Source organism: Scatophagus argus, chromosome 9, assembly GCF_020382885.2.
Source record: "Scatophagus argus isolate fScaArg1 chromosome 9, fScaArg1.pri, whole genome shotgun sequence".
NCBI classification, from domain to species: domain Eukaryota; kingdom Metazoa; phylum Chordata; class Actinopteri; family Scatophagidae; genus Scatophagus; species Scatophagus argus.
This window is the reverse complement of record NC_058501.1, coordinates 5,481,199-5,502,802: the sequence shown is the minus strand read 5'-3', so window position 1 is coordinate 5,502,802 and position 21,604 is coordinate 5,481,199. Positions and strand designations below refer to the sequence as shown.

General features: G+C 40.3%; 1 protein-coding gene across 17 annotated transcripts in view; it reads left to right on the top strand.

Annotated features, from left to right (window-relative positions):
• Window positions 1–20,889, top strand: part of rims2a (regulating synaptic membrane exocytosis 2a) — a 133,290-nt gene extending 112,401 nt beyond the window's left edge. For 13 of the 17 annotated variants that reach the window (XM_046399808.1, XM_046399797.1, XM_046399810.1 and 10 more), the window contains 6 exons: window positions 3,225–3,469; window positions 17,206–17,347; window positions 17,471–17,583; window positions 17,783–17,884; window positions 18,039–18,178; window positions 18,290–20,889. In XM_046399808.1, the coding sequence (XP_046255764.1) occupies window positions 3,225–3,469; window positions 17,206–17,347; window positions 17,471–17,583; window positions 17,783–17,884; window positions 18,039–18,178; window positions 18,290–18,493 (946 nt within the window). In that variant the 3' untranslated portion in view covers window positions 18,494–20,889. Of the gene's footprint in view, window positions 1–3,224; window positions 3,470–13,865; window positions 14,917–17,205; window positions 17,348–17,470; window positions 17,584–17,782; window positions 17,885–18,038; window positions 18,179–18,289 lie in introns of those variants that run through there. The other 4 variants (XM_046399811.1, XM_046399804.1, XM_046399796.1 and 1 more) reach the window with 2 other exon arrangements.
• Window positions 20,890–21,604: the final 715 nt, after the last annotated feature.

The following is a 21,604-nucleotide window of genomic DNA, read 5'->3' as shown; positions in this document are numbered from 1 at the left end:
ATATACATTTGGTACTCATTAAACCAGCCTGTTCACATTGGCTTGCCGTACAAACATCATGATAGCCATGTGTGTTTTTAGTCCACGAGCACTTTCACTACAAACGCACACACATGACTCTAAGCGGATGTTGTGTCCAGTGGTCTTCAGGACGCACAGTAAGAAGCTTTCCATCAGCACATTTAAGTCCCACGTCACTTCTTCAGCAGCATGTCTAGTGATCTGAGTTGACCTGATGCCTGATGATAATGTTTCAATATGAGCTGCAGACTTTGGTTAATTACTTGAGTCTCTGGGAAAAAAAAAAAACTTTGGAGCCGTGTTGACAGACATGTCTGCATTCTAATGCTCTGGCCGGAGGCACAGTTGCCATGGAAACCATTTTTTCTGCCTCACCTGATAAAGAAGCAGTGATCCTCTCTGTGAAAGGCCAGATGAGGGGATCAGTATGGGAGGACAGGATGCATCTAGATATTATGTGACCACTTTTAAAGTACACTGTAGTGTTTCTGAATTATTTTGCAGGAATACAAAATGTTCATGCTGATACAAATCTTATTTTTATATGAAGAGATTTTGATGTACTCTTGATTGGTGTTAATGGACACCAAGTGAAAATCAGTGACAACGTATCCCTTTATCTCATGGTTGTATGTTAGTGTTATCTTACAGTATGATGATTGCCCCATTTAAAGACAGTGTGTTGTGAACACTTTCGCAAGACAAAAAAATTCCGGGTTTTATTTTGCCTTGGGAACATCTTGGCCTAGATGAAAATGCATGGTGAGCAATCTGCATGATGAGGAACACAGTGTTCTTTGGGCTGAGGTTGACAATCAGAAATCCCCAGAGTCCCAGTTTTCCAGGCAGGCACATTTACACAGTGAGTGCCAAGACCTGTTCATAGGGTGGTGATACAGTATTGAGGTATTACAGGAACAGTGAGTTAATGCTGGTATACGTTCATTTTAGACAGTTCTGCTTATTTCCAGTTACTTTGATCAGTACAATCCAGTGTCCAGTTAGACTAGAGGATTATTTGTTTAACCCAGCATGATGGTCGTTAGCTTAGGAACATGTTAGACGAATTCACATTTAAACGTCATTCCTGGCCTGCTTCCTGGAATACAGTGTATGCAGTTAGACAAGAAAAACATTAGTCTCATTATATGAACACATTGTATCTAATTTTCAAATATTGAGTACTTTTTTTTAAAAGTTCAAAAGTTCATGCAATATGATTTTTGATTTGAAAGGGTCTGTTCTCATCCGGATCTGTGCTAATCCATTTTAAACTCGGTGGGCAATAATTTGTAACAACAACAATGCCCCAGTCCAGCTGACCTCGCAACTGTGCTGTTATTTGATGTAATGGAAGAGGCAGCATTATCGCCCTGTGTCGACTAGATGAAATGCAGCCTTGCTGTGATGATAGTGAAAGAGCATATTTTAGAATGTCACCTGTACCACATCAGCCAGTGGTATTGTCAGAGAGTTGAGGCGCTTGAAGTCTGCTTCAAAGCTTGTGGACTGCATTAACTGATCAAAGACCCTAATCCCCCAATAAGCGTTCAATATTTATGTGTTATAGTACAGGCTGATCCACAACAGAACTCTCTGACATTAGAACTGGCATAAACAAAAGGCTTTATACTGCAGGCTGAGGTACATGGTGTGTGCATTCTTTCAGAGAACATCTGACTTGTTTCACCACCTGCTGGCAACCAAAATAAGAAATATAAACATCCAAAACATAGTGTTTAGGACAGCATCGGTGAAAAGATCAATATGAACAATCATACCTCAGTTCTCATACACTCATCAAATATTATGTTTCATGTAATTTATCAATTTTACTTTTTTAGCTGCTTGAGAAGGCTTGAGGGCACAGGGACTGGCCTATGAATACATGTTAGACAGGCGGATTGCTGTAGCTCTATTAAGGGTTAACATTTAAATTAAAAGCATCACTTACCTTCAGTGTCAAGGTAATGCAATATTGTTGCCTGCATGAGACCCTATAACCATATCTTGATTATATAATGAATGAATACTTAACTCGAATATATGAAAGAGCAGAATTTGAAGAAGTCTAATTGCAGTAATTGATGGAGTCAATTGTCAAAATGCATTGATTCCTCTCCCGTTTTAGTCAGCGTGACTCTCCATAAGTTGTCTTTATAAGACAGTTATGTGTTGGAGGTCAGGCACTTTAATTAATGAAGAGTAGCCTGAGGGCGCTACACGTAACTCATCCTATTAACAATGCAGAGCCTATGATACAGAATGTAATTTGTCTCTTCAAGATAATTTTACAAGCAGAGCTAAAATAAGACTTTAATTTGGACTATGGCCTATTTCCTTTCAAACAGGAAGAGCTGGAGAATAATGCCTATAACAGACAACTGTTAATTCAATCTCTAAGTTGTATATAAATACACAATAATTTTAACATATATTTAACCATAGTGTTTAACATAGGACAGATGCATTTTGATGCTTGTTAAACTCTGGTGTATTTGATATTAATTGTTTCAATAAATGTTAAAGTTTGTGAGCAAATTGGTAAAATAATTTAAAAACAAAACTTTAAATGGTCTGAAAATGAAAATGAAAACTAAATATAATTCTGTACATATGCTGACACACATAAATCTCACTCATAAGGGAACACATGGCTATATATCATATGTGTCAAAAATAAAAAATCTGGTACTTTAACTGTAGATATCAAGACGTAACTAACAAACCAGAACAAACTTATTAGATTTCTATAGACCATTCTCTAACTGATCTAAAGATCACGAACATTGCATATGGTCATAACTTTGAAAAACTTACATAAACATCAGTGGAGTCTCAGTGTGGTATGAACATTTTGTTTTCAATCGAATATAATATAAATGTTAAAAAAGACAACTCTCATAGTCAAGATGACAAAAAGACTTGGTGCTAGCTAGAGTTAGTGCTCTGTGATTTACAGTGCAATCACATTAAACCCTAAACTCAGCTATACTGTAAGTCATGAACTCCTGTACCTGAACTCTGTCCTTCTCTCCTTTTCACCCCACATCTTCTCATCTCCTGTCCTCTCCTCTATCCTCTCCACCTATCTCCTCTTCCATCACTTCTCCCTTCACATCCCGGCCTCCTTTCTCCTCTCTGCCCTGTCCGTCCACCCTTCCCCCCCGCCCCCCACCCAAATCGATGGTGGTGGCTGACAGTGACTTTGCATCCAAAATGAAAAACAGGCAGATGGGCTCATCGGGCGGGATGAACATGACCAAGAGCACAAGCATCAGCGGTGACATGTGTAACCTGGAAAAGACGGACGGCAGCCAATCAGACACAGCGGTCGGCACGGTAGGCACTGACGACAAGAAGAGGCGCTCCAGCATTGGTGCCAAAATGCAGGCCATGGTTGGCATGTCACGCAAGAGCCGGAGCACCTCTCAACTCAGCCAAACAGGTAGGGAATTCAAGTGTACTGTCAGTGTACTGTATGTATGTTCATATGTGCATCTGTCTTGTGTTCTGTCTGTGTGTGTTTCTCTGTTGTCTTCTGTGCTGTTGAATGTTGTTCTAATACTACTCCTCTCTCTCCTCCAGCTCTTCCTATTCCCACTTTTTTATCTAGAAGGTCTTTGGAGTCACAATAGAACAACTTCTACTCATTCATTTTTCTCTCTTCCTTTTAGGTAACAGCTCTGCTGGAAATTCCTTTACCTTTCTACCTCCCTGATTTGTTCTTTTCATTCTTGTTACCCAACTGCTGTTGTGTTTTCATGTGCAATGCTGATGATTGATGCTGCTTTGGTTATAATTTCTCATTCGATTTTGGAAAATATGTCAGCCTCACTGACGTTTTGCACTTTCTGCCACATTGATGACCTCTTGCTTGCTGCAGGTCAAGTCTCTTGTTGTGATGCTCTCAAAAAAGCACTACCTCAAACTGTAGGCTTCTGCACTTGTTTATATTTTTTTCTATGAGTGGATGTGAGATTGTGTGTACATGTGAGATATATGGAGACGTGTATCTTGTTGGTGCTTTCAAACCACTTTTCCTAGATGAATGCAGCAATATGTGTTTTTCTGAAGTTGAAAAGCTAAGAATATTTAACAGTACATGGGACTGTTATTTTTCTTCTCTCTTCTGTGTACTTTTTTTTCCTATGCTACTTTCTTTTCAAAAGTGCTCAATAAGCATTTGTGGAGGGTTGAGTTGCATTAGCTGATGCCAGACAGTGTGAAAAATAGCCTTGCAGGTGGCGTGCAATGATGTCTCTGGCCTACAGATTGGGGTCTGGTCTGTTCATGCCGAGGTCAGTCAATTAATCCACTTCCCCCGTCTCACAGGTGCGTCTCCAAGCATGTAGCGCCCATTCATTTCATCTATTCAGACTTAAAGTGGTCAATAATAAGTTGTACCCATCAGCACTCTCTGTGTAAATGTGGCTACATAGCATTGCAGAGGGACAGTGAGATAGATGTGGACGTGGATGCATGGTGAGGTGAGGTGAGATGAAGCGAGGCAGTGTGCTCACGTGGCACTGCACTTCCCCGCTGACGCATGATTTGACTGGCACATGGACTGCTGCCTTCTCTCTGTGGGTTAATATGCTGTAATTTTTACTAATTATCAGTCACATCAATATGGCAATCTTTATGGCATTTAATTATGGGATTAAATTAAATATGGGATTAAAAAGTAACTTTTCAATCTGTCTTCAGGAGTTCTGGAGGGAAAAGACAAAACCCGAGTGATATTTGTGTTATTTTAAGATACCCCTTTGAACATTTTAACACAACCACAGGAGCAAAGTTACACACTCATGCACACACTCTTTCCTCATGCAGACACTGAGCAGCCCAGTTCTCCTAGTTATTAATATTTCACTCAGTGCTTCTAAGTGCATCAGATGGAGTCTGTGAGAGCGTGCATACATCTGCCTTTCAATATTTGAGATCTGTATTTGGTTCTGCACAAGCACAAACACTGCCAAGCTGCCTTTTGCCCTACTTTGCTGTGTGTTATCCTGAGAGGCTCATCACCTGATTGAAGGGTGCATTCAAAGGATGGTTGATTTTAAGAGGCCCCTCGGTTTGTGAGCAATGCCAAATGCTGGTGGGGGATGGGCAGATCATCCAAGCGGCACGACTGGCTTTCACAAACACAGGTTAGTCATATGAAATGGATGTGCTCTCAGGTGGCCACCGTGAGTAGTGTGTACACAGTCTGCAGCTTCAGGAGCTGCTGGTTTTGTGCTCTCAGCCTTCGATGGTTAAGGCACTTGATTTTTCAGGAAACACAAAAGTCTTGTATTTATAGTGCATGGTGGAAAAATACATAGTTCAAGACAAAGATGCAGGTGAATGTTTCCCAGCCGTATTGGCTGGTGTGCAGCTGTTTCAGATGTCTCTGAGTTGTCAGCAGTTCCACTATAGACACATTTCCCCTCTTAATGTGGTTCATTTGAATAACTGCAATACCTCACACACACTAAAGAAAAAGAAAACATCAGAAATATGACGTACACATTTACATGTCATTTTTTTCTCTTCAGAGTGGCTCAATCCCTACCTTGGCCAAAACTGGACTCAAGAAGCTAACTGAATATGAAATAGTTACAACTAGCTACAGCAGCTGCAACAGCAAACTGGTGCTTACACATTGATGCATCAGTATTAACAATCTTATTGTGTCAGATGGAATCACATATCAGCACAGGAAACATTTTACTGCAGAACATACACTTTTGATGCGCTAAGTACATTTTATTGATAAAACTCATGAGGTTCTGCTTAATTTTGCACAAGTCTATATTTTCATAACAGGACCTGAGACCCGACTGCAAGGGGCAGTACAGAGCAACCAGTGTCACAGAGAAAACAGACTTTACATATCCTCCAGTCATTAACAGCGTTTGGTGAAAATCTAGCAGTGAACAGCAACAAGATACCACACGTGTCCATGGATGGAGAATGGAGACTTTCTCTGAGACTGATTCAGTATTCAGTTCATTTGGTTTCAAATAATCATACACAGAAAAAAAGGAAAGTGTTCCGTGTGGCCACTGTTTACAGTCAGTGCTCAGTTTATTTAAGAGTTTATAATGGCTTCAATGTCAGCTGGGACATAGTTCGAAAATCAAATGAAGAATATAAAGTTAAGCCTGTGCTTAATGTAGCCACTTTGAGGGAGCTGCGACATCAAGCTGATTTGCTGTGCTCACTTGTTCCATCCACCACTCAGCAGTCCTGTGATCCCAGGTAGATTATGTTTTCAGCCCAGTAGAGAGCAGCTTTATTCCCAGTAACACCCCCCCAAACACACAGAACCAAAATCATGCTACACAGCCTGACTCAGCTAAAGGTACTCACAGTAACTCTCAAATGTTGCAAGCTTTCTGAAAAATCATCTTCATGCATTCATCTGTACATTTCTACATATTTTCTTTCCACCAGATTGACATCTGAAGCAGAGGCTTGTTTTTCTCCGCCTGTTAATTACAGTACATTGACTATCTGTGCTATGTATTCTCAGTGGGGAGGCATGTCATGAAAAGTATGCTGATGAAGACGTTGTCAGCAGTTTACAGTATTGACCTGCTGGACACATTTTTCAGTTCTGTTCTTGGTACATGCTCATGAAAACCCCTTGCTCTGCAGAAGCACTAATAGTCAAAGATTCTTGTATCTGTAGCACGGTGTGTAGTAGTGTTTTCATGATGCAGTTTGCCCAGGACATAATTTTCCTTTGACTTCTTCTTCTGCAGCTTTTTGAAATCATAATGCAGGAAGGGGTTTGCTATGTGAGCATTCAGCCTAACTTAAAATGAGCGGCTTCTGGTGCCTGTATGTCAACTATTCAGAACTGAGATGCCTTTCCGGGAACAATACTGATTCTTTTTACATCCTGTTCATTCTGCATATTTGAAAGACAGCTCTTTCAGTCTTATGACCACTAATGCTGTCCTTTAGCATTATGAATTACGGGATGGAAAAGGACTAGGAGAGCTATCTTTTATTGTATTGCTGAATTATAATGTAATTTTTTTTCCTACCATTTTTACAGTACAGCTAGTAGCATTCTGCCTGTTAATCCATTTCAATAATTTTACCCCATTATTGCCTCTTTCCTGATGGTGTCCCAGAAACATAATGAACAGGAAGCTTTACAATATAGCACTCGCCTCTAAGGCTGAGAAGGTGAACGGTGCAGGGAATACAGGAAATTGGGCCTTAATGGGCGAAAAAAGGGCAAGGCTGCCTGCAGTGATATAGAAAAAAGAAAAGGTGGAATCAGTGGGGAGGATTGTGACAACAGGTTAAAATACATTGTCAGTAGCATCTAGTTTTCTGTTCCCCTGGGTGTAGTCTTGAGTATTCTAGCCTGTTTCTTCTTACGTCCTACTTTTCTTCACCTGACCCTGAGAAAAAGCTCACTACCAAATGTGACATGTTCTCAGCTGAAAAGAATATCTGTAAGAGAAGGATTAAAACATTTCACTCACTTAGTTTTATACATTTTCCCATGGATTGTTTTTAAATAGAGTTGCGACAGGGCATCGTAGCATTGGCCATAAAAGTAATGAGCCAAAGCCAAAATGCTTACTTTGCTTTCACTTCTCAGAAAAGACAAGGTTTGATTCCATTTCATTTAAGTGTTGATGCACTAGCTGAAACTCACACCGCAGGACAACAGTTTATGATGAATACATACATCCATGCAGTGTGTTGTGTGGCTATTTCACAATGAGGGAGTATAAATGCGACCTAACTAATTATGGCTATAACAGCCAAACAATACATTGGCTGCACTGTTTCTTGCTCCTCTCTCGCCCACACCAGATATGACGTACTTTTGGACCTCCAAAGTTCTCAGACAGCCTGTGTTGTACGTGGTAAAATAGCTGAACTTTGAGCTTTCAGCCGAGGTAATTTATCTTCTGAGCTGAGTTGGGTGCCTATCTCAGCAGCTCCTCCGCAAGCTGAGGCTGCTAATTAATCTCCTCGGGGGCCAGAGCAGACATGCTGCTCTCAGGATGATGCATGAAAGGAACACAGGAGCACAGGTACAACCGAGGCTAAGGCACACCACCACTGCCCCACTGCTTTCTCCCTGTCGCTCTTTAATGCTTTCACACTCTCCTCGCTGTCAATATATCCAGTCTGTCTTTTTCCTCTCTCATTTCATCTTCTCCAACCTTCTTCATTTCTTCCACCAGCTCCATACTTTCCCTTCATTTATGTCTTTCACCCTTATCCAGGTTTCTCTCTCTCACTCTCTATTATATTTCTCTAGAGAACTCATGACTCTCAGATGAGCCATCTCTGCAATGACCTGTATGTAGGAGCGATGATGCTTTTAATACATTCGAATTCTATGAATGGATCCACTGCAGTATACCCACACTGCGTCATGATGGTCAACGTATATAGTCAACCAATATTATGATGATAGTTTTCTCACAAATATCTTGACACAACAATGTAACACCCATTTGTTCAAACTGTACTTTTTTATTTAATATCAAGGACTACATTGTGTCTCCTGTGTGGTGGTGCAGTTGGAACTGCACCTGTCTGTTGCAGATGTTGTGCTGGCCCACCACAAATGATTGCAGGAGTTTTGCAAGCTGCTACCTTTAAAAAGCCAACTCTCCTGGCATTTACAATAATACCTGAGTCCACTGAAAACATAATATATAACATTTCGTCTGTCCAAATACAACTAGACATTTGTTATGTATTTTCCCAAACGTTTCCAATAGCCTTCAAATCTGAAATTTTAATCCAGCTAATCATTCATTTGGTTGCTTGTCGCTCGAACTTGCAATGAGAGAAGAAGCCAACATAACCAAACATAACATGAATAAAACCTGTGAGAATCTGTGAGCATTTCTGACACATTTCTTCATGTCACATAGGTTTCCATCAACAATGGTATTTGTTAAACAACAAAGACAACAAGTCCCATGATCCCACACTATTTATATCTTTTTGTCTTGGGCAGAAACTACATACTCTGTGTTTAAAGCCCTGTGTAGGATGCTACTGCATGATCCTGTTTACTCTGCAGAGTATATCATGTAAATGCAAAAAAAGAGCCTAGTTTTGCAAGGGTACAGTAGGTAGACCTGTCAGGTTTCATCGTGGGTTGACAGACACCAGTGTTGTGAATATTCCATCTGTAAAACACATATTTTCATGACATTGTCCTCTTTAGGTGCTTCACTGTGTACAGTTTCATAGTATTAGAATCAGGCCTATTCTGAAATACTCTTAAATATTGTACTAGAATTGCTGATGACTATGTTTATTCATGAGCTGTGATGGGAATATCAGAGATGGTGGGCTAAATAAATTGTTTTCACACTGAGAGCAGCACACATTGTCTCTCCTAGCAATGGGTGTACTTTGCATTATCCTAGAAATTAACCAATGTTCTTGTTTTGAAGATGGTTTTTTTTCTGTGTTGCAGTAATTATGCAGGAGCATCATTTAAGCATTTATTAATGTTAACCCTTGATATACATGTACAGTTACCCAGCAAGCAGCGGAAATAACATGAACACACGCCACTAGATGGAAACAATGGCATTTTACTGCTGCTTTTGAAAGGGAAGTGTACTTAACTGATTTAATTTTGAGCAGCTATGGATACACATTATCCTCTTTACATGGTTTTTATTTTCAGATCTGAGTGATCATATTCTGACAGATAGTCCATTTGACAAAAACCATTAAACTTTACTCATCAAACTCAAAATTTAGTGGAAAAAAAGACTAATTTGTATTTGTCTCCATGAGCTAAGCTTAAAATCTGTTGATTCATCTTCTAAAGCCTGCTACGCTCCACCAACTGCTCACTGCTTTCTGTGACTCGTGCTCCACAGCCATATGTCTCCTTTGCCTGAATCTGAGGCTTGGAAACAGCTCAGAATACAATTGTACAGTTGTGTTCCGCATTTCAGTACAATAAATTCATGCCTCCCATCTAAAGTGGGCTAAAAATGAACTTCCACCATACGCTTTTAGATTTTAAGTACTGCTAAAAATATGATTTCCTTTTGTGATTGTTTTTGTCTTTAAATGCTGACAGGAACACTCTGTAGCTGCAAAGAGGAAGCCAACTGAAATATGCAATTTGGAAAATGCTATGGTCAGTCTAGTCATGGAGTGTGGGTGTGATACCTCTGGTTCTCATAGAAATGGTTCAAAACACTCATTTCCTCTTTCAGGATGAGAAGTAATCATCCTGTGGTGACATGTTTGTGTCACAATTTTCAAACACAAGACAAGTTTTTACATATCACACTAGTTTGTTGTGACTAAAATCAGCTGGAGTGATGTCAGCACTGTTTATCAAGGTTTTTCATATACAGATATAAAGTCTGGCAGTAGTTAGATCCCTGTTTTCTCTCCATCTGTTGTGCTTTCAGTGTTTGCACCACTGAGTGGTGGGAGGCAGCCAGGGGACTGACTGTTCCAACTGCTACACCTCCTGCTTTTCACGTCTCAGATATGTCCCTCTTACCTCACGCCTACTGAAGGTGTGAACCTTTTCAGGGGACGTGTGAAGGCAATGGCAGGACAGAAAGTGTGCACATGTTGGCGTGTGAAGTATTTTGTAGTATATAAAGCGTGAGCTGTTGTATCGCTGAAAATTTCTCTACTGCAAGGCCTGTGCTTTCAATTGCATTATGGGATTTAAAGTTGTGGAAACTGAATCAAAAGATGTCTCTGGGATAAGATGTGATGAACAGAAAATTAGCACTCAACTTTTTGGAGATTTTTAGCCTCTTTCAGCTCTTTTCTTTTTTACTTCACTGTTATACAAGACCCACTGCTGTAATTAACCCCCACACAGTATGTAGCGTATTCAAGAAACTAATTTGTAAACTGCTTTCTTGGGTCCACACTGCTGTATCCAGACAAAATTATAGTCACTGAAAACAGCGAAACATCTAACAAGCTAAAGACCCCAATATTTTATATACATTATTCTCTGGATTTGGCGAAGACCAAACCGGCTTAACAGGCTGTAATACATCAGAATTCTGTGTCTTGAATATACCAGCTTAAGATCTGAATGAATATGTCTTTGATATGTTGTAACATGGGATTTAAACTGAGTAGTAAGCTCAAACATGGTACCAACTTATTGTGTAATGAAAGCTATTTCCCACAGTACTGCTCTTCATATTTGAGTCAGACACAGGAGGGGAAACAGCACTTCCAGTCAGCAGGACTGTCCTGCATCAAGGCTGCAGGTAATGTAAACTGAGAGAAGAATAAGTGTCCCTCTCTATCTTTGTTCATGTTACCGGTGTGTGTTCTGGTGTGTGCACATTTAATTGTTCACGTGTGTTTGCCTGCAGCTGCTCATGTGAGTACCCGGGTTAGAGCCGTCCATTAAGCTGTGTTTACAGTGTGTAGGGCCAGAGTCGCCCTCTGACGCTTGGCCTGGCCTGGCCTCATTAATCAGTAAGACTTCCGAAAGCTTCTGCCTGTGATCCCTGCCACCCGCCAGACAGACCTCTCATGTGACTATGACTTCTGGGATATTGCGCTCTGCTGTTGTTGTCGTAGTAGAATTGGCCAGATTCTTCAGATTCCTGCCTTCTGAGGTACTTGTGATTTCCAGCCGTGCAGTCACGGTCGTATAGGTTTGTCATAGTTTAGAGTGAGAGCAGATATGTTTCACGTTGTGTTTTGATATTAATCTGTAGAAGTCATACTGCTGGGAAATCTGTTCGTACCTTCATGACCTAAAATGGTGACTCTCCAAAATTTAAAAAGACCCCCTGAGAGAGACTTATGATCTTCCCTTAAAACATCATTCATCAGTTCATCAATCTGGTCTTTGTAACTAAAATGATGTTCTACAAAGAGATGTTTGAAATACAGCAGTTAATAGTCTCACGCTCATGAAGAGACGTGAGTTCTTTTCTTCAGGCACAATTTTAAAGTTGTTTGAAATATTCTAGTCTGTTTCAATAGGCTTGTAATTTGTTAGTAATGATGAGTATTATCTGACAAATGAAAGTTTCTCTGTGGCATTTCCTTGAACACTCATGCACGAGCTGTCTTAAACACACGTGTGACAAGTGTAATTAACCTTTTGCTCTTTCTTAAGGTGTTGTGTGTCAGGTGTAGTGAGCATATGATGGTGAAAAATGCTGAGATGCCTCATTCTTTTTGTCATTTTGCCGTGGGTGGATATGTAAGAATAAACTGTACCAAAGGTGTAAAAGTTGAAACATGCAACACGTGCTAAAGATGTTGTTGCCACATGTGCAATGACGCATTCACTGTAATTTAGAGAGATGAATTGTCATTTTCTGGTGTGTTTTGGGTTATTATTTTGGTCATGCTGTCATATTAGCCGCCATGTTGTATCCTGGCTTTGTGCTATCTCACAGCATCAACAGTTTAATCTAATAATATTTATGATTTAACATCAAATCAGCAGGCAGAAGATTGACGAGCTCACCGAAAGATTTTTCATTAATCTTTGAAGTGTTATTATTTGTGACAAAATGTCACCGTCATAAACCTGTAATTGAGCTAAGGTGATGGTTAAGAGATAGGAATGTTAAAGATGGTATCAATAATGTTTGTAATCATCTATCTGTATAGTGGAATATCATGAAATAGAGACAACCTCTACTTTGTTGTTAAAACACAAGCACACTGTCAGGTCACACTTGCAGGACCTGTAGTTTCACAGTCAAATCATTTACCTTTCACTGCTATATAGCAGTAATAATTAAAACACTGAAAGGACTTAACATAGGTGAGAGAATCTCCTGTCGGTGTGTATGTTACAAATATCCTGTTGGCAGGATTATAGTCTTATGGCCAATTGACCAAAATACAGCAGCTAGTGGGAGACTGTATTTATAATACAGTATACATTGTAAGGATATTGAATAGACAGTGTTACATTGAACAGCCAATTCTAGTGCTCTAATACGTTTTGCTGCAGTCCTGCTGGCGGCTCTGTGAGGCTATAATTAGGTACAACTTTCTGTGTATGAAATGTGAACTCCAACAGGGCAACATGCTCACAATAACAGTGCTAACAGGCTGATGTTTAGCACATATGTTTGCCATGTTCAGTTTAGTGTTTACATATCTTAAAATATGCTAACTAGCCCTAAAGAGAAGCTGAAGCTGATGGGCATGTAATTAGTTTTACAGGTATTTGGTGATAAAGTACTGACTAAATTAAAATAAAAAAGGGACCAAAAATGATATCCTTTGTTATACCCTAAATGTTTGTCCAGTTTCCTCTGGCTGTAAAAGTGAAGTTTTTTGCTGAGCTGACCTAGATGAAACCTGCAAATTGATGCCATGCATTTAGAGGCTCCTTCATGGAAGTAGGCTGCAGTGTCTCTTCAAGTGGACCCTCTGCCTCGGCTATAACACCACAGGGAGCTTGCTATATTTATGTCAGTGCAGAGGGGCACCATAATTGTCCTGGGCTGTGCCTATTCTGCCAAAAGCATGCTCAGAGAAAAAAGCAGAGTTGGTTTTGGGTAATGTGTCAAAACAGTATAGTTTCACTTAATATTTTAGCAAGTGGCAGTTATGACTGAGAGCAGAGGGCCTAAAGTTTAGCTCAAAGCCATGCATTTACTTTACGTACTACCCAGCTATAGCAGATTTATCAGTATTTCAGAGACCACCTATGAAGAAACCTTTTTTCTTTGTGCCACTTGCTGTGCCTTTCTTCTCTGCACTGTTTAAATAGAGTGAGTTGTGCCTTAGTTGTGCACAAATGGTAGAATAGACTGAAAAAACATTCGTGTTAAGGTAAGTTTGGTCCTAATTCAAAGAGCTGGTCTGATTGCTTTAAAGTTTGGTTTGTGATTGTTCAAGGAAAACTGACTTTAACACAACATAACTGTGTCAGAAACTGTGAAAGAAAGACAGATGAGATTTTGAGGTAAAAATTGTGAATATAATCAACCACGTGATTTATCATTCTCAGCAACCATGAAAAGATCCAACAAATACAAAAGTGAATTCCCTCCCTACACAACACAGCTGCGATATGGTAGTTATGGACGAGAGAAAAATAAAGTAATAGAGTTTGGCACGTGAACTTCTAGTGATCACCATGTGGCTGAGGCCATCCAGAGAGCAGCAGGGCTGTTGGCAGACATGATGACGGTTTGTTTTCACTTGCCTCTGTGGATAAGATGGAGTGTGGGGGGTGTGATGGAGAGAAAAGGAAAATAGCAGTGATGCATAGCACAAAAGAGACAAAACAGCAAGCAGAGGGGGGAAACAGAGAAAGCAAATGATAGAATAAGAGTTGGAAAAAATTGGTGAGAAAGACTGGGGAGGGGGGCTCAGTATCTCTGGGTAGACCGCGATCACCCGCAGAGCCAGCCGAGGTGCGCCTGAGCAGCCTGGCTCTCTGATTGGTGGAGCGCGATGCGGCTCTTTCCCCTCCCCCCCTGAAGAAAGAGGTGCAGCAGGAACGTCAGACCCAGACAGCACAAGACTCAGCTACTGAAGCAACGCTTTTCTGAAGCTCCCCCTAAGATGCAGTGTACAGAGCACATAGGGGCAGACTAGATGATAACACAGACCCTACAGCACTGAGTCGTCTACTGTAAGGATTAGGAATTTATCATACAGATTAGATTTGAATTGATTTGCAAACCTTTACCAGTGAGATCAGCTAGAGAAGGCAAAGCTGACATCCAGCGCATTCGATTTTACTGCACTGAGAAGGACGGTCGCCGGTCACCATGGGCAGGCAGGGGCACGATACCTCTGCTGCAGCTCCTGGGATGCGCATCCAACGCTCCCAGAGCAAGATGAGCCTGTCTGCATCATTCGAAGCGCTGGCTGTTTATTTCCCCTGCATGAACTCCTTTGATGAGGAGGACGGAGGTAAGACGACATCCACTCAAGTGTTGTGCAGCGCTGTTTAAACTGGCAGAGAGGGAGATGGATGTGGGATTAGTGGGAAGTTGAAGACTGGGGCATGTTGGGAGATTATTCATTAGTTTAATTAGGATGACAGTGTAGTTTAATTAGGATAATAATGAGATACTTGAGCTGTGTGTACTCTATCATGAATGGAAAGTTGATATCTATGTCTAAAAATGAGTCATTTATCAGTTTGTTGTGACTCACACATACTGGCTCTATTGTTTCTACTGCTGCCAGAGATGGTGATGCTATAGGAACTAATCAGTTTACTGTTATGTTCTACTCATGAGGATTTTAAATCTGACTGTGGGAATGAAATCAAAAGATTCAGTAACTGGAGTGAATCACTGCTTAGTATGTTGTGGGTGGTTGTATTTATTTATCTTAGGATTACAGAATTGTTCTGTGTCAGTAGTGATGATGCCTCTTGCATGTGTTTATATTTAGACCCCCCAAGATGCTCTCATCATTTCCTATTCCAGTGGCAGTAGACTTTTATTTAGAATAGGTCATGGATTTGCCATACAGAAGATTTGCTCTTTTATCCCTTCTTTAACTTCTGAACAGCTTCACACACACTTGTGCTTATACTTCCACTATTGGCTACTCAGCAGCTCTTCTCTGGCAAGACTCAAGATTTGAGTGACAAGCCTAACGTTTCGGCCACTGCTGCTTTGAGCTATTACAGATACAAAAGTGCTTGGCCAAAAAATTCTCCAACCAGTGTTGATGGTGATCCTGTCTTTGGCACATTTACCTTATCTGACATCATTTTAAATGTGGCAGTGAGATTCATATTTGTGTGATATGTATACATAGGTACAGGATTTTAGAGTCCTGATCTTTAAAGTCTGTGCTATGGTGAGAACATTAAAAAAAAAAAAAATCTCAGTCTTTGCTTACAGTAACTCCTGTAAAGTTGTTATTATATAAGCTCATCAGAGTAAGCACAGTAACACACTGCATATATCTCAGTTTTATCAGCTGTGTAACATGCTAACATGTGCATATCGCAATTTGTGTAAGAAAGCAGGAAACCAGGTTCCTCTTGTTTTGTTTGTGTGTTTTTAATGGTCATTGATAAAATCCAACTGGCCACTGATTGGCGGAGGAGGTCTATGAGCTTCCGTTTGCAGACGTCAGAGGCGACCTCCGTGTCTTTGTGTCTCTTTGTAATGTGTGAAGAGCAGGGAGAGGAGGTGGAGGCCAGCTGAATAACTGAGATTTCAAGGCTGAAGGGCTTCATGTGTGTTTATGTCTATGAGAGACAGGACATAGGACCATATCTCTTCTCCTCAGCTCCTCCCCTGAGGAGAAGAGGCAGGAGACAGTGAAGGCAGCCTGATGAGGCTGGATAAGGAATACTGCAATCTAGATGTGATTCATCCACACAAACCATTAAGTGGCTGATTGTTTCATCACAGCCTGGGAGTTGCACATGGTGAGCTGATAATAGCTCTTATTTTGTTATTACTTTTATATGGCTTTGTAGTTACTGTGTGACCTCTGGGAAATAACGTGGTGCCCTCATTTTGCATTTATTTGATTACAGATAAGAAAAAAGGAACTCAATAACTAAAATATTAGCAGCAACCTTTTAGTGAAAGTTGGCTGCCTAATCTTTGTTGTGTGATGTGATGACTGCCTCTTTGTTGAGGGAGAATTTCCTGGCCCTTTAGTAGCAATGTTGTGTGTTTGTGCTGGTTGCATTCAGACTTTAATGTAGGTGTGTGTACGCCTGCCACAGGCGCAGCCATGTGGCCCTACGTGCAGGCTGTCAGGAAGGCTGGGTGGAGATGAGCAACAGCAGGGCTAATGGGGCAAGTCAGCTGTCATCTTGGATCAGTTAGGATGAAGGGCAGATGCTGGATGTTTGCAGGTGGAGCGTGGCTCCCAAAAGACCTCCTTGGGCAATCTTAGCACAGACAAGGGGAGGACTGTACACACTGTTGAGCTTAACACATACACAGAGTCATTTTCTGTGGAGCCGTCAAAATGACCTTGTTTGATTGTCACAGTGAAATTGTCATGATCCCTCTCAAAACAAGCTATGTCTTGTGTTCTGTTTTCCTCCTGGAATGATTTTTCAGTGAGTCAATGAAAACACGAGTTTGTCAGTAATAATCTTTGTGAATGCAACTCGCTGTATGAGTCACGACATAACTGAGTGTCCCCGACTGACAACCGTTGTCACTCTTTCTCTCTCTCTTCATCTCTCTTTCATTTGCGTGTCATTGTTGCGTGCAGAAGCGGGAGGTAAGAAGTTACGCAGCACGATCCAGAGGAGTACAGAGACCGGCCTGGCGGTGGAGATGAGGAGCAGGATGACTCGGCAGGCCAGTCGGGAGTCCACAGATGGCAGCATGAACAGCTACAGCTCTGAGGGAAAGTAAGGAGACAAGGATTTACATTCTGAGGATCCACTCCTCCTCATGGCATCTTATAGGCTATAGAATAGCTCGACTGCAGCTTTGTCTTATATGAACAACCAATGTGTCTTTCTCTGTTCCAGTCTCATCTTCCCTGGTGTGAGGCTCTCCTCAGATGCCCAGTTCAGTGACTTCCTGGATGGCCTCGGCCCTGCCCAGCTGGTCGGACGACAGACGTTGGCCACTCCACCTATGGGTGAGAGCCTACAGAATCCCTTTATACAATACATTTACATAGTAGCTTGATAGTCACTGAAATAGCTCTTTGCACTTAGAATTGAAAATGTTGGTGATGTTATAAGTTATAAGTATATACTTAGATCTTACATATGCTGATAAATATCACATTAGTAGTGTGCTTAAAGTTGGCTATTTTTCTTATTTTTGTTGTTTAGGTGACATCCAGATTGGTATGGTAGAGAAGAAAGGAGCATTGGAAGTGGAGGTCATCAGAGCCCGTGGCCTTGTGGGAAAACCAGGTTCCAAGGCACTGCCAGGTAATTGAAACTTTCATTATCTCATACAATGCCTTACTTACCTCATAAATCCAATGTAAATGTTGATATATGGTAAATAAAAGGGATGAAAAACCATGTTTCTTTAGGGGATTATGCATATTGTGAAATTTTCTTGCTTCTCTTCTGTTCTCAGCACCATATGTAAAGGTCTACCTTTTGGAAAACGGAGTCTGCATAGCCAAAAAGAAAACAAAAGTAGCAAGAAAAACCTTGGATCCTCTCTACCAGCAGCAACTGCCGTTTGAGGAGAGTCCGGGAGGGAAGGTTTTACAGGTAATGAAACCAGACGGCCAGAATCAGTCTTCCTGAAATGACTACATATGTCTCACTGTTTCAACTTGTTTCATCCTTTTGATTAATTTCTTCCTGTGTTCTTCTCTGCAGGTCATCGTTTGGGGTGACTATGGACGTATGGACCATAAATCATTCATGGGAGCAGTTCAGATACTGTTAGATGAGCTGGACCTGTCCAACATGGTGATTGGCTGGTTCAAGCTATTTCCTCCTTCCTCACTGGTGGACCCTACTCTGGCCCCACTGACTAGAAGAGCTTCCCAATCCTCACTGGACAGTTTCTCTCGATCATAGCAGCGTGTGGACTGATAGCGTTGTTGTAGCAGCCAGTGTTGCGATTACAGGTCACGCCCCCCGGTTACACTGCATGCTTGATGTTGTGTCTTCTGAGCCTGTTTCTAGGGGTGCAAACGTGATCCTGTGTTTTAAGCAAAAACATCGCGCACTTTGTGCACGTGGCGAAGCGTGTTGCAAGCGCCTGGTGACCGGGATTGCCGGGTGTTGATGTTGTTGTTTTGGAGGAAGCTGGAATGAACTCCTTAGCACGAGGAATCTGTAAGTTCCAGGTTTTCATCCAATTTGAAGCCATGGGGGTCAGTCCTGGGAACCGATAAACGAGTTCTACAGAAGCCCTTTTCGAATGAAAAATAAATGTTCTGCTTTGATTTTTTTTCTTTGTTTTCATCTGTTCTGTTTATTCTTTCTTTTAAAGTCAGTGTACTTGTATATGAAGGGGGTGACAGTGTTTCTAATCAGATGCTTGGTCACGCCACGCCAACAGACCTAGCTGTTTAGATGGAGTTTTGGAGACCATCACTTTAGGTGAGGTGTGTCCCAGCTTGTATCTACACTCTCCCAAAACACCAGAAGAAATGCCCCACATACTCTAGGTTTATGTACTGAATCAAATCGTGCTGGTAAATCACCAGAAATACTTCAAAGTTAGTAAGGCAATATTCAAGTGGCTAGCATCAACACTCCAGAATATACAGTAATGATACAGACTCCATGAAAAGATGTACAATCTACCATCGTTCTTTCTCTGTTGATATATTGTATGAAAATTAAATGAGAAAATATTTTTTTCCTCTTTAGTTCATTTGCATGGACACAAATTTAGCTGAATTTAAAAAAAAAAAAAGAAAATTATTTTCTTGAGGCTGCAACTTGCAAAAAAGATGAAGAAAAATAAATAAAACAGATCAGCCATTTTCAACAATTTATATTATTTTTAAAGATAAATTTCACTAGTGCATGGTTTTCAAGGGGAGTGAATGCAACATTGTGATTAAAAAAAACAAAAACAAACATTGTTTATCATTCTTTAGACCATTCATGAGTCTGTGTTTTGCAGACATGCAGATAAGGGAAACTTAAAGGAAACTTTTGGAATTATTTAACAGAAAATGTTTATGTGACAAAAAGTGATAATGAAAATAAATGTAAATTATTTATTTCATTGTAAAAGGCTCACGCCTTATAAAGATAAACATTATGTGCAAATTGTACATGTTTCTCTTTTTCTTCCTTGTCCCAGGGTACTTCTCATTGTACTACTCATCGCTACCATTGTTCAGTCCCCTGATATTGTCCAGATTTTAGGACTGTTGGTTATTTTACAGTTCTGTATTGTTTCAGTATGTATTTAATTTTAGATCTGATTTGTTTAACAAGCATGTTGAAAAGGATTTTCTGCAACATGGCTTGGGCACACCTTACAGTAACTCAGCATGTTTTGATAAAGATGATATTTGGAATTTTTGCAGTTTCTTGTACAGTGCATGTCAACTTCATTACTTTTCTCCCTCACCTTAAATTGAACGCTACAGCAAATTAGTTCTTGGTCTTCGACGGCCAACTATTGACGTTTCAACAAAAACATTCCACCCCAAGTTCATATTTTCTTTCAGGTTTTTCAGAAAAAAAAGTGACAAGGAAAATATTTTATATTTAATGGAGGTTGACGAAACAGTTGTGATTGCAAGTGTATTTTATTTCAGTATTGTTGACAAACATGCAAAAATAATCTGTATTGGTACAGCAAGAGGTCTATACCTAATCAAGAGGCAGCAAACATGCCAGATATGTATGTTGCTGTGGTTCAATTTTACAGGCGCTGTTTGTGAAGATGAGCTAATCACAAGTTCAAATAAGGGATATTGCCACAGAAAATGTTTTTTTCTTGTTTTAATGAAAATGAAATTAATTTACTATATTTTTGTTAGTTTTATTTAAAAGCCAAGACCAGTTTATTTTTTATTTTCTATTTTTAGTAATTATAAATACTTCTCATGTCTGGGAAGTATATGAATCTTATAGTTGCAGTATGTCTGAATGAAAATGAACTGAGGCATTATTCCTTTTCCATATGAAGATAATACGTTTTAATGTCCAAGAAGACCTTGTCGCTGTAACAAGCTACAGTATATTTTCAGTTAAATTTTCATTGTACATACCTTTAGATGTCAGGATTTGAATAAACAAGCTACCATGAAAAGACTGATAGGCTCTTTTGGAACAGGAAAAATGCCTCACATGATGACAAAGACATATGTTATTTATCCTTTTGAATGCCTTTTAATTTTCTCTTTTTGGTGCAATGTGTTAATGCCAAGGCTATGTCTTGGTTAAGTATGGTTGAGTACAGAGATTTATGTAAGTTATTTTTCAAATTAAAAATAAAAAATTGATATTACACTGATGCCAAGTGTTGGGTGATAAGATATACACAGACAAGTGTTTCATCGTTTTTATAGAAACTGCAGAGAAAGTATGTAAAAAGTATCTTTGTTTGGAGTCTTTTCAGAAGTATGTTTAAACAGAGTTGTCCAAATTAATACAGCAGAAGCTGAAAGGTCCTGGCTATTAGTCCCTGCTACAGGTCATGCTCCCAAAATGCTGAATAAGAGCAGTAACTTTTGATAACAAATAATGTGACAATATCAGAGCCTGTTACTGTGGGCTGTCTGAGGACTGCGTAGTCTGACCAATCCTTAACTCAGCCCCACACATCCTGTCCAGTGGCCAGCAACTTAATAAGGAAGGCAAAAAAAGATGGACAAGTGGACAGTCGGGGAGGGAAGACGAGCATCAGGATACTCAGGGAGAAGCGAATGAGAAGGGATGAAATAAAACACTCACTGTCATCTCAGTTATCCTTTTATTTGTGTGACGTGTGTCTTCCTGGATTTCTTCCCTCTCCTTTTCTATCACTAAATCCACATTGTATGCTCACATTGTCTCCTGGTGTGACTTCATCAAACTGCAGGATGGGGTGATAGCTTCATATCGTCCCTGGATCCCCCTCCTCCTCCTCCACCCTTTGTGGAGCTCCCACCCTATCGAGGCATTTGTGTTGGGCTTGATGAAGGCAGTTTGAAGGCAAAACTAGTGAGCAATATTTAT